Source organism: Melanostigma gelatinosum (assembly GCF_949748355.1).
Source record: "Melanostigma gelatinosum genome assembly, chromosome: 2".
NCBI classification, from domain to species: Eukaryota; Metazoa; Chordata; class Actinopteri; order Perciformes; family Zoarcidae; genus Melanostigma; species Melanostigma gelatinosum.
The window spans coordinates 6,634,368-6,648,614 of NC_136635.1; the positions used below are offsets into that span (position 1 = coordinate 6,634,368).

The following is a 14,247-nucleotide window of genomic DNA, read 5'->3' on the forward strand; positions in this document are numbered from 1 at the left end:
AACAAAAAGCAGTTGACCGAGCCGCAGTAGGGCTACGAAACAATGGGCTGGGCTGTCGATAAGTGGAGCAGTCAGAGGGAGGGAACGGGAAAAAAGAAAGAAAGAAAGGAGAGCCACTACTGGTGACCTCTTGTCTATAAAAAACACACATGAAAAGAATAGGATGGGGTGGGGGTAAGGAACGTCACTCGGAAAAATGCGGGGGGGGGGGGGGGGTGGGGGCCGTCGGGTCGGGTCAGACGGCAACAACTGCCAAAAGCACAAACAGCGAGCGGGCAGGACTCCCAGACTCACAAATGACTTTCCAGCATGTTTCACGGTCCTTTCCATCCTACTTGACCTGGACCCACTTATTAAGAGAGCGTGTGTGTGTGTGTGCGTGTGTGTGTATGTGAGTGTGGGAGTGAATGTGAGCGAGTGGATCTCTAAAGGCAGGAAACAAAATACATAATCTCAACTGTAGTTGAGCGAGGAACAGCTCCAAAGTTCCACAATCTTTAAAGAACATTCGCAGCTAAACAATGAACTAAGCTTTTAGCTATTGCCCTGTTCTTATGATCAAACTCCGCATGGCTAACGTTACATGCAGTGGACGAGGATGGACGGCTGCTCCACCAACAGTCCACAACTGAGCCTTTCTGCACATTGATGTTCTGCTCGTTGGCTAAATGTTGTGATAAACTGCTGGTATTTCCTCCCTTACTTGTGAGGGTTTTATTGCATTTGTGACAACGAGCGTTCTCAGCATCTACTGGAGTGAAACGTAGCCACACTTTCCATCTTTTGTTCTCGCTGCACAGAGCAGTAGAACATTCCTCTGTTCTGCGAGGTAAAATTACAGTTGCTGTCAACAAAGTCTGAAGGCTTTGAAGATATGACAGCTTCAGTTCTGTGTACAGTATATACGTGTATATCACACACACACATACGGAACTGAAGTACATAACATATAAGTAAGTGAAAATATTCTAAATTAAACTCAGTTTAAGTGTGCACTACAGCAGTACATTTCTTTGCAAACCTTGTTTCACATACAAAAAGGATTTTCAGATTTAACCGGCTCTGTGTGAAAGCGACTCTGATAGCATTACCAGAAGGAAACACTACACACACGCACACGCACACACACACACACATGCATGCAATGATGTCAGCCAGGAGCCCACTTATGTGAGAACATTTCAGGGAAAGGTTGGCCAGGCCTGTAAAGTGACTTGCATTTATTATGAATGAAAGCATCTGTCTGCCTCTTCCCTTCACACACAGACAGACTGAAAGAAAAAAGAAACAGCGGAGGACCACAAACTGTGTCCGTACGGAATCCGCTCAATTAACTTGGACGCGCCACTACGTCTCTCTGTGACGAAAGCTTGAGTGTCGCATGAGACACAGATGAAGCACCTGTCTGGTGCTGCGAGTTACTGCCGACGGATGAGAGGAATTCTCATCGTCGTAGACTTTCAGAGGGTCTGTCTGCCCCATCGCTCTCCTGTCCTGCACATAAAAGGGAAGTCCATCCCCTGTGAAGGATATATGCTATATCACGCTTCCACAACATCTGAACCAACCAATGTTCAGATGAAACTCTGCCACGGTCACTAGATTTGATCAAATCAACATTTAAATGCTGCGCACCTTTATTTTTTTTGCATGTCTATATAGTAATTATAAATATAATAATTTTAAAAAGTTGATTTAATTTAAAAAAAGACTAATTTATCTAATCCAATGAATCACAAAATTGAGATTTTGTTCACTTAATAAAATCTTCAATTGTAAATAAAAATAAAGACATTCAGTACAGCCCTGCTAACCACACAACATGAAACTAAACCAGGCCACACCATGTGACCTGCATTCCTTTTTCTAACAACTCCTTCATCGACCTAAACAAATGACTACCACTGCACCGCCAAATCAGACAACAACTAAAGCTGGAGAAGAACACCGTTCATTCACACGTTGCCCCAGTTATGACTCTGACAGGCCGATCTGTTCTGCCTGCTGTGTATATCTCAGTCTGAAGCACAGCGATGGTGAAGCTATGGAAAGGGGATTTAAAAAAAGTGACATCACATCTGGCAGCGCACGGTGTTCTGTTGCCGTACAACACTGAACAGACTCTAAAAAAGGTCTGTGTAGTGGGCAGTGGCCTTGGTGCTTCATGCGGTTCATTTCACGGGCTCAGAATCAATCCGCTGCAGCCCGTGGACGAACACTGGAGCCATTACAGGCATGAAGTGTTTATGACGCGTCTTTAACGCTGGATGAGGGGATGTATCTGATTGGCACTTATGTCAGAGCTACGTTTCCTCCTGAGATAAGCAAAAAAAAAGTGAGTGGAATTTTCTTTCAGCTTTTACATTTCTAAAGCGGGAGACATTTTCCATCTGTAAATACCCACATGTGTGTGATCATGATGTGCTTGATGAATCTTCCACGAGTATAAAGTTGATTTCCGGCGCCGCACGAGTGGCTGCTTTTTACAGTAGCTCCCGCTCACTACTTAGCTTTTTCTTATGTTATGTTATTTCTGTTCATTTTTTTTCGTTTCTTTCTCATACTAGCTACCGTTGTTAATCGGTGCATTATGGCAGCTAGACACGTCGAGCTTGTCGTGGTCTATCTGCTGTTTATTGCAATTTGCACCTCCGTGTCTGGGGATCCAGCGTGCAGCCACGGTCCAGTTGTTTACGCAAGGGACCAGCTGTTAGCATTCCGGGACACGGCGGTGCTACCCGACGAGAGACCCGCTGTTCCCCGCGAGCTGAGGAGGAAGAAACGGGGATGCCGTGCGGGGGCGGAACGTCGGAACTTTGAACACTCTGAACACTTTAATTCATTCACCTGGTGCAATATCTTTTCTAATCCGTGCAATATCCAATATGTTTAAGTATTTACCTGATCCGTCTGTATATTCTGTATATTCTGTATATTCTGTATATTCTGTATATACTGGTATATTTACTATATTTAATACTCTTCTTTACTGTCTTATTTTATTACTGTTTTACTGTTTACTGTTTAGTTTGTTATATTACTTGATTTTATCTTTTATTTTATTACTTGTGAGCAATGCTGCTGTAATCCTGTAATTTCCCCACTGAGGGACTAATAAAGGATTATCTTATCTTATCGTATGAATGTCAAATCCTCAGATGACCTCCACATAAAAGTGTCAAAATACTGTTGGCCTCCATCAGTCTGGCCATCTCTGCTGCTTCTTAACAACTGCCTCATAAAAAGACATTAAAAGGCTCCGTGTGTTTTCAACATTCCCAGGTCTTCTTTCTCGGCTGGCACAAACTTAAATAGTTGGTGTCACACTGTGAGTGACACTTACAGCCAGTCAGTTTTTAACCGGGTAGTAACATGCGGTTCTGAAAAGTGAAGCCAATGCGAAAGTGCCTTATACTTGCATTCTCTCTACTGGCCAGCAGGGGGCGACTCCTCCGATTACAAAAAGAAGTCTGATTGTATAGAAGTCTATGAGAAAATTACTCGACTTGTCACTTGATTTATTACCTCAGTAAACATTGTAAACATGAGTTTATGGTCTCACTAGTTTCAAGTCTTCTTCAATACAGCATGATGTTCATTTAGTAGATTATGGTCCATTTAGAGTCAAATAGACCATAAAGCAGTGTATGCTTATGGGCGGGGCTACCTTGTGATTGACAAGTCGCTACTGCTACCAGAGTCGTATACTGCGTCTCTGCATCATTCCTCCACAGTCCAAATATGGTTACTTCTGTTCACTGGTTGCACAAACAAACAAGATGGCGATGTCCAAAATCCAAGATACTGAACTCAAGGCTTCAAATTCGTCACGACATACACTTGTTCTATACAGTCAATGGTTCTTACTAAACCCCTGAGACATCTACACATGCATTACGTGGACAGGATTGGCAACAAGTCAGCACATCATCATTTGCCATAAATATTTTTTAACATTAACATACACATAAAATGCAACGCTTATTTTGCTCCATTCTGGTATAAAGAGAAAGTCGCAAAATTTGCCTTAAAAGAACCTGGTCATTGAAATGTAGCCAGTCTAGGGGCAAATATTACAATATAGTTAGTCCAATAAACATCCTTCTTCAAAGTGTGATCCCTGCTGCCTTCCTAAGCTTTATGTTACACCATGACATCCACTCTCTGCATCCTTTTCGGGGGGTTGTTTGCTCCTCTAATTGTTGACTTCACTTAAAACTGTCTGTTGTGAAATGCATGCAAAAATAACAGCTGTTCTACTCTATCTAGTTAATATGTACATGAAAAGAAACATCAGTGGCATAAAGCCACAGCGGATTATAGCCCCTGAATGCAACCGAACATGACACTAATCTAGGATTTTACCAGACACGTAAATCCACAATAAACCACCTTACCTGTCAAGTCACCTGAATTTCATTTTTGGGCTGTGTCTAATCACTGCATTGGGGAAAAAAGCGGACACATCGTGATAAACTCTGTTGTATGGTCATCACTGGGTAACTGTCCTTCGATGGCTCAGATCCAGAGAATACGAAAATGAAACTAGCTGCTGGAGAAGCTCGTTGGTTACTAATAGCTATGACCACTGAGAAAGGCAACCATTATCGAGATGGTTGACCATTCATTTGGATGAAGGAGCTGAAGGGTTTCTGACCCCCCCCGCCTGGTTTTCATGAGGGTTCGGGTCAGTTTTGTTTTCCATGAACTGTGGGCTCGTAAAGCCCTTTGACACTGTAACCGTGAACAAGGGCTCTAAATAAACTAGGAATGTTGCTTTAATTCGTCACCCATCGGTACATGGACATGGCTGACACAGGGGCCCTTTATTAAAAATGCATCGTCTAGGGATGTGACGTGCCTACGATATTTATTTTTGACAGTTTTGTTCTACAACACTGATTACAAATTCATGTTGAAGGACACACTGACAACTTGGAGGAACTTGAACGGCGAATAATTGCAATTACTGCGATCACAAAGGTCGGAGCTTCCACAAGCGACAGCTCAAAGGACATCAGAGTCGTCACAGCCCTCGGAGGTGTTGGCAGGGCCGGCTCTGTCCTCATGGGCTTGACCTACGCACCGAATCTCCATCATCCCAGGCAGCAAGGAGTATACATTTGAGAAAAAACTTCTCTCGGAAATGTATGCTTCAAAGCTGTCAAACAAACAGCGTGGTACACTTTTAAGTAGGCCGACACTCTCAGCTTGAGAGCAAATGAGCTGCTTGACATGAGACAATAGTCTTATGCACGGTTATGGTTGTGTTGAAATACTTCTAAAACTTCAGCTTTCCTTCTGGGGGGGGACTAGACTAAAGATTGTGACAGTGAAGGGTTCTTTACCTTAATGTTGGAGAACCACAGGTCGTTCTCGTGCAGCGTGGCCATGTAGATGCAGCACAGCAGGCCCAGACCAACAGACACGGACCAACCGACCGACGTCCAGATTATTGCCCCCCATGACCAATCACCTGCAGGGACATTAGCGTGTCAGTAAGTCGCCGCTGCAGAGTGAAAGCTTACGAACCTTTGTTTGAAGCGAATGACGGCTCAATTCCATTCAGCTGCTTCAGTTTCAGGGTCCTGGTATTGTGGATGACGGCTCAGGGCCGACATCCAGAAATGAAAAGTGTGGGAGTGATGGGGGGGGCACACACGCAACATCCCTCATTGTCAGTCTCTTCTGGAGGGCATTCCTAGTGTTACACCAGAAAAACCATAGACTGTATAGAAGAGGTGAATGTAGTCATGTCATCGGCATCACTTGGCAGAACCGGAGGTTGACGCCTGAGTAAAATTCATTTATGATGGAAACATAAATGTTGCGCTGATTCAACATGACAGCAACAGGTGTGTTGTTGTCATGGGGCGGTTCAGTGGATACTAGAGAAATACAGGTACCTCATAATGTAAATGCCATTCATTTCAATCATTTAAAATTGAAATGCTAAAACAAAAAAAGGCATTTATGCCTGATCTCTTCTGAGGATGCAGCCCAAGCAGACACGTGACTGCTGTATGCATTGGTGCACAGAAGTTGGACAGCCGCAGACTTCAACCTAGAAGAGTGCGGATGAAAAAGGACGATGGCATTTCATTAGAAAAAAACCTTTTTCCGCAGTTAGCTCACTCACCTTGCAGGGTCTTCTCCGGGTGGTGGTCGGTGCAACAGTTGGACTGCTGGGACTGACACTCTGCACCAAGAGGGGGCTCCTTTCCCCTGCTGCCCTTCCTCTGACGCAGGGCTGTCATGTCGAAACACTGCACAACCAGACACGGGGAGTTTGGGGGGGGGTTGTGTCTGATTACACACACTGATATGATGAACAGATACCCAGTGACGATACACACAGAGATGCGCGCGCAGGCACCTCAACACGCAAACAGCGCGTGCACTGCTACAATGTGAGCTAAAGATCAAACAACGAGCCGCACCGCTGTAGTGTTTTGCGTCACTGTCTGTAGCCGTTCATTCGGCTCGATGGACGGGGTGCACAGGCCTGCTGTACAGCGGCATTTCCTGCCCACGTTGCGGCCAGAACAACGTCAAAACATCAGGTCCCGTCTATCGACACCGACAGCACCCGGAACACCGGCAAACTACATTCATACTAACGTCGCCGCATTTAAGCCGGTCGGTAGGCTAGCCAAACATAGCAGCAGTAACTTAGTCATTTAATAAGGGTTGTTAGCAGTTATGCGAATAGTACCAACACGTTAGGTATACGTCAGGTTTCAACTCCTATTATGTAGCATACATCTACAGCCTCATTGAAATGAATGTGCATTTTTTTTTTTTTTTGCATTAAGGCGCACGCTACTGTTATGGACGCCTGATTTTCTTTTTGTCTTGAGCAACAAAGACGAATACGATTTGCGCCAACGGTACATGTATAAGCCTCACCCTCCTCTACAGCAGCGGCTGGTAGGATGGTCCAACGGCTCTCCTCTACCTCCCCTCCCTCTCTCTATCTCCCTCGCTCTTTCATTTTCCTCTCCTCTTTTTTTTCCCTCCCGTTAGAATTCATCGGTCAGCTTCATGCCGCACTGGGACAATACCGGAACACAAGAGAGGCTGCCTTCAAAATAAAAGCGTAAGATCACTGTTTTAAGGATAACATGCGTCGGAGGAGAGACGGACGTGAAGTCTCTGGATGTGTTGACGTCTATGGCCAGGGGTTATGAAGTAGAGGAGATGAGAAAGATGTTGTAGTTACATGCTATACTGGAGGATATGTGGTGGGCAGAAAATGAATCAAAGGACAAAGAGAACAAAATAAAAATAATAAACAATTGTTACATCTATCCTTGATTTCATTAGAAAAGGCCAGTCAGAATTAATATCAAGTATCCCACAACCCAATAATGTGTTTATGGATTTAACTGTAAATATGCCCTCTTAAGTAATGGGAACAGTTGTGAAGCTGCTTTATAGAAGTGTTTTATATTTTCATTGAATCAAATGTCACATGTAATGTTGGATAAATCACATGGGATTAAGTAAGAGTGACCAACACAGATTACATGACTTTGTCAATCGATTTGTTCCAAATGACTTCATATCATTGTTTTCTGGTTAACTTGCTTGTAAGCGCTTTTAAAATAATGATGGTTTTAAATAACATATTGAGGTCCCGGCCCGGGGGACCTGAGTCAAAAGCACCCAGTTGCAGCCTATGCAGTTTTAATAGATAGAAGAGATAGATCAGTCCTAAATTAAAGTATCGCACCATGTCAGCACTGTTAGAGGGGTATAGTGGCAGTCTGTGATTTTGAAGGAGACAGATGCAGATGCAGCAGACACAGTTTCCTCATGCGCTCAGTCTATTTTTGTTTTACAAATATGCAAATTAAATGAATAATAATATGTTTTCATTCAGATTACATTATATATAACTTAAAATGTTTAGAGAATAAATTAATCAACATGTTCCGATGGTTGTATCTCGCATGCACAAGCCGTGTAATAGGTTTATTATAACCTCAACATTGTTCCTGCTCTGAGGATGGCTTTCACTGACATTTGAGGACTTCAACCCTTCATGAGGTACTTAAAACCTAAAGGGACAGTTCACCCCAAAATCAAAAGTACATATTTTTCCTCTCACCGTTATGGCACTCGGCTTGCAAAGCGCCAAAAAAATACATTTGAAAAACTCCAACGGGAGTCAGAGGAAGATGAGACGGAGGAAGGAGGAAGCGATTGCACAGACAAATCGGGAGCCAAGGTAAAAAAGAGGAAACGGGAGGGCATCAGACTGGGAAAAAAAAGAGGAAATGTGATGAAAAGTATCTGTGTCTGGGCTTCAATTGGATTGGCAATGCAGATTCCCCAAAGCCACAGTGCGTGGTGTGCAGTGAGGTTCTGGCTAACAGTCTGAAGCTCTTATTTACGTCGCCACCTGAACACCAAGCATGCCAGTGCAAGTCAAAAGCCCCTTACATTGTTTATATCGAAATCGGAGGAGTTACAAAACAGCCCAAAACAACTGCAGTCTCATTCTATGTGTGGTTAATTGTAAATGAAATGTGATGCAATCTGCCTCTGAGCCTGTGCGTGTGTCCTCGCATCCTTATTGCTCTTTAAAAGTGACGCCTTGTGTCACTGAAAGTTATTGAAACTTTGTTGCAGTGTTTCAGGGCGTTTTCACACCTTCAGTTTGTTTGCTTTGTTCTGATTCAGGGATTAATATGATACAATGTTGCAGTTTGTGTTCACACTGCAACATTTAACAGCGGACTAAATATTGGAAACAAACGCCACGCGCGAGCAAACTGTTCTCTCATTGGTCCGATTTCTATGAGGCTATAAATAGGCTTTGTTGCTTCTTCTTTTTTTTAAGGTGTGGGGGATTGGGGGTGCGTGAACCCGGTCGGGATGTAGAAGGGGGTGCGCGGCCTAAAAAGTTTGGGAACCGCTGCTTTAGATAGTAGACCGCTTTCTATGTGTCTGTTCTCTAAACGTGTTGATCAGCCACCCTGAAAAACACTGAGCCCTGCTGCTCCTTTTATCCAAGCAGTAAGTGACAGAGTAACAGAGATGTAAACACAAAGAAGCAGCATTAGTGCAACAATAACTGTCATACAAATGTACATATACAGTATATATATTTGGTGTATTTTTCCATTGGAACACCTCATGTTGTTAAGCTGTCATTTGGTCAGTGCTGCCGAGCGTTCTGTGTATTTATAATCCAGTATAGGAGCATTGCTGTGTGTGGTTATACTTGTATTAACTATATATTACGATAATATGTATATATATATCTTATATTGTAGAAGTATTATTGTATTCTTGTATTGTATCAGAATTTGAATGTTCTGCATCATGTGACAATGTTGTGTTGTCACTGGACGGAACACTGCGTGTGACAATGTTTTGATGTCATTGTGGACCACTTGGTCACACCAGCATTCAGATTACTTCACAGCTAATCAGTCAGACAAACTCTCAGAGATACACGGAGCCAGAGAGGAGCTCTCTGGCCCTCGGAGAAAATCAAGGTGAGTGTGGCAAAAAGGTGGGGTGGACACCAACTCTGACTTGGTAACTCAAGTCATAACAGTCAGCTTTTTTGTGATCTGGGGCAACGGTTTCCAATTTGAAAAGCAGTGTCTGACTGCACCCTCTGCCCTAGTTTGCATAGGTTTGTGAATTGGGAGCAATTTTTGTACTTTTCATTTGTCATAATAATAATACATTTTATTCGTATCGCGTTTTAAAAGGTAATCAAAGGCACTTCACATGGTAAAAACAGAAACAATAAAAGCAATGACAGTATAAATGACATAACAGTAAGAAACGGCAAGAAACGGAGATTTAAATAGGTGAGAATAACAACATTGATAGAGAGCAGAAATCCACACAATCAACTGACAGCAGCCAGTGTTCATGGGTTAATTTGTAAGAGCCATCATACATGACTGACCTGGAACACTACGTTGATGCTGTGGTAGGAGACATAATGATTATGTCAATGGCTCAGTTTACAATATATATGTATATATTCTTACATCTAGATAGTTTGGCTTTTTTGTGTCCAGGTTCACAGGAGATTTGTGGCTTCACCCAAACACATTGGAGGTGAATGGCATTACCCACAAGTATGAAATATTACATTTGAAAAGTTCAAGAGTAATGTGCCTTTCAGGAAAGTATACCTCGCTGTGGGCAATTTTCCATCGGAGCGACTTTCTGTTAAATAAATAGTCCTCAGGGAAACAGCAGACATTTTGGTCTGCGATTTATCCCATAGGTGTGCCAATTGTCCCTTACTTTCTACACATCCATATGAACACAACCCTCCCCACTACGCAGAGGAATCAGACGCCGGTCCTGACGAGCACCCTGGAGACAGCAAACAGGCCAAGTGGGAGGATGCTCAGGGCATTCAGATGGAAAGGAGAGTGTGTATTTGGGAGGGGATGACATGAAAGACCTGGAGATTATCAAAAGAGATTTAGGAAAATAAATTGGCTTGACTCTTGCTGGAGTGAAGGATTACTGGAGAAGAAGACTGATTGTTTAATGGCCACACTCCCTGACTCTGTCCCCTTCAGGTCTTGGATCATTTCCTTGTGGCCACACTTACGCCCAGTCCGAATTTGACCTTAATTCCCTCCTCCCTTCATTTCATTTCTCTAAGTCTCGTCAACCCGAGCTAGGGAGTGCGACTGCAGGAAGATGGCCCATTAAAGATAACGCTCGGCTCTCCCAGTGTACCCAATTGTCATCCCTTTAGCCGACGTGGGATCAAAACTCCTCTAACATTTTTTTCACTCACAGTAACACAAAACAAGGCTGATAGAGCGAGGGAATCTTGGAATTATCCATGAAGTCGAAAAGTAAACCGTTGTCCCTTGAACTGATTCTAGAGTATCTCTATACTCTTCATCCTCCATTCTTGCTTTGCCTCATTTCATGTTTTCTTTCTCTTTTTCTTGATCTCCACTTTCATGGTGGGCCCTCAAAAGGTTGAAGTAGAAAACTCAACCCTGTAAAGAAAATAACAGACTGGAGGATTGTTCTTCTGCTCGTGCAGTCAAAGCCAAAGGGATTACATGTTTGTGTATGTGGGTATGTTTGTGCAGTAATGGGAGGTCGTCGCTCGGGGTTGTTACTGCACTGCTGCACCTTGAGTTATTGTATTTCACATTAAACTATAAAAGAAGCAAGAATATAAAGACTTGTGTTTGCTTTGAATACAGTCAGGGATGTAGAGCTCTACTGATTTCTACATTTCTATTGAAGGCTTAAAGCTTACCTGACATTCCTCATCTGGGTTTACTGTATATGATTTTCTAGTATGCGTTTTTTATTATATTAAGTTATGTTTCTCTCTCTCTGGTCATCTTGTATTACCTGCCATTACCCCATTTTGTCAGCACTGTTGTCGTTGTTTGCACTGTCAGCGCTTTTAGCATCATTGACACTATTCGTTTTTTCTTTTTCAAACAAGTCAAAAGCTACTTCAGTAAAGATAAGAACAAGAAAACAAACAAGACAGACTTGCAGAGATGCAATAAATACATTAAAGCATAAGAATAAACCTCGCACAATAACTTCTGTGTGTGCCTTGCCTAGATCCGTTCCCAAGATCCAACAAGAAGTGCACCCACAGTCAGGAGCGGACTGCGGGAAAAAAGTGGCCCGGGAGTTACTGTCAGACCGGCCCACTCAATACACGGCGCGTTGCCCACTCAATGCATCGCACGTATCGACCAGTCAGTGGCCTACTTGGAAAAATACCCATACACTTAACATTATTTTGGATGATTACAAAGAAATTGCATCATATATGTTTTTTTTATAACATTTTGATCCACCAATTTACCCGGATGGACACATTGAATAAAATGATACTGGCTATTGTAACACTCCAAGGTAGGTATCATTTGCTGGATGAATATGGTTATACGCAGTGGCGCTGGTGCACATGTTCTAGGGCTGTTTTCTATTTCCCTTTAGCAACTTGAGGGTAACCGTAATAATTCCCTTTAACAGGAAACGATACAATCTAACTATATTCAGGTTACCTTTAATTCAAGTTTACAACAAACGCAACACACACACAAGTTGGAAAAATGAAATGAAAGAAAACCCCTCGTTGCTGGCAGGATGTCACCTGAAGCGTGGAAGTCCAATCTCTTAGTCCGCTTCACTCAAGATATAAGATAAGATACGGAATTAAGATAAAAGTGTGGTACCTTAGTTAATGCTGCTGATAAATCAGTATTACATTACTAATCCCCTTCCCCCAAAATAAAATAAGAGTAATATGACAAATAAAATTAAAAATAAATAAATATCTACATAAAAGGCTGTAGTGATCTAGAATTAATTGTGGAAGGATAACATATTGTCCAGGTGACATGTAGAGGTATGTGGGCTATGGGCTAAGAGAATGTGTTATTAATGTGGAGTGGTTATTATATTAAAAACTCCTTCCGAGGGTGACTGTTCCTATTGGTGTGAAACAGAATTCAGATATTTTTAACTTTTGAAATGTCGCAAAAAGCGAAATACGAATTAGACGCATTTCCATGAACTGTTTTAGAGCAAATATACTCGTGGGGCAGAGGTTGGTCAGAGGCTGGTCAGAGGTTGGTCAGAGGTTGGGCAGAGGCTGGTCAGAGGTTGGTCAGAGGCTGGTCAGAGGCTGGTCAGAGGTTGGTCAGAGGTTGGTCAGAGGCTGGTCAGAGGCTGGTCAGAGGTTGGCTACGCATGTCTGTCATTCGCCAGTTAACAGAGTAGAAGCTGTCGAGGTTGTCAACCGCAAACAAAACCAGTCGGCTTGGCCGACTGGTTTTGAAACTTGCCAACAGACCAAGTTCACTGATAACAGGAAGAGAGAGCTCAACAAGAAAAGCAGACATGCTATTGGTTCGGCCAGACGAGTTCACGTCGGCTTTACTTCAACCGGATCAGGCCGGTTTTATCGAAGGAAAGACTTTCAGCGTTTCCCACACATCATTGACTCTACTTCATCTCAGACACCTGTGCAGTCTTGTCATTGGATGCTTGGAGTGGCATTAATTATGAGTTATGAAACACTAAAGAATGATAATCTGCTTTATTGGCCAGGTATGAGTACGCATATCAGGACTCTGTTTTTTTTTCTCAGTGTACAATACAGTATAAAAATACAGCATAAAAACAACAATAACATAGCTAGGCAACAGTAAACAAACATTCATTCATGATTACATTTTATTTACCGGTACATACATACGTATATATATACACACATGTATATATTGTGACGACCCCTCCCTTCCACCAGGGCTCTGTGTCCTGTTCTCAGCTTGTCTTTCAGGATGTAATCTGCTGCTGATGAGTCACACCTGGGCCTGCTGTAGGTCAGCTGTAAAGGCTGACCCTCTCCTGTGGCTGGGGCTCCTCTCCTCTCTGACTCCTGTGTGGACGACCTGGCTGGCTGTTGATTTGTTTGTTTAGTTTAGTTACTGGATCCTTAAATAAATGTCTATTTATTACTTTTAACTTGTCTTGTCTCCCTCATGTTACGGCCTTTTGAGCCGGGTCGTAACAACATACACACACGTGTGTATATATATAATGTAATTGAATTAAACTTTAACCGTGCTAACAGCTAACAGCCAGTTGAATGCATTGAGATGCTCTCTGGATTACTTTAACAAGAACAAAGCCTGGCCTCGCCCAAAGATACAAATCTAACCTCACTCCTGTGATAATGTGTAAAGAAATAGCAAGGAGACGATTGTTTGAATTGCTCACTGTACTTAGAGAGTTGTGACATTATTCTGTGTTCAAGTTGTGCGGGACATTGCACATCTCGTTTGTTTCAACTATTTTCATTGCTTACGTGACAACTGACCTCATTTGTCATTCTTTCATTTATAGTTTATCTGCATTCAGCGCTTCCGCTTCAGGTTACACTTCAACAGAGGTTTTCTCAGGTCGTGCGATGACGCAATTTTCAGCGCCTGAACTTCAGCAGACACTTCCAGATCAATTCATGACACTTTCACTGACATTTAAACTTCTTTCAGGACTTCAACCGAACCTTCGACTCCTTCAACCACTTTCACCCGAAATGACACTTGAACTTCACCAGCGCCACCGCATGCTGTCGTGAAGTGTTGAAGAAAACGTACTCTCGCATGCCTTCACGGGGAACCCGAAGCTGGAGTAGATGGATGTTTAGATGCCGTTTGATGCCCAGCGTTTAGCCTGTTTATGATACATTTGTGTTTTTGATCT

General features: G+C 42.8%; 1 protein-coding gene across 1 annotated transcript in view; it reads right to left on the reverse strand.

Annotated features, from left to right (window-relative positions):
* The window catches only part of dpy19l3 (dpy-19 like C-mannosyltransferase 3), a gene marked incomplete at its 5' end in the record, with an annotated part of 48,992 nt that extends 41,960 nt beyond the window's left edge, over positions 1 to 7,032 (reverse strand). Inside the window, 3 exons of the mRNA XM_079287036.1 lie at positions 5,349 to 5,476; positions 6,140 to 6,266; positions 6,910 to 7,032. Of these exons, the coding sequence (XP_079143162.1) occupies positions 5,349 to 5,476; positions 6,140 to 6,257 (246 nt within the window). The remainder of the gene's footprint in view (positions 1 to 5,348; positions 5,477 to 6,139; positions 6,267 to 6,909) is intronic.
* Positions 7,033 to 14,247: the final 7,215 nt, after the last annotated feature.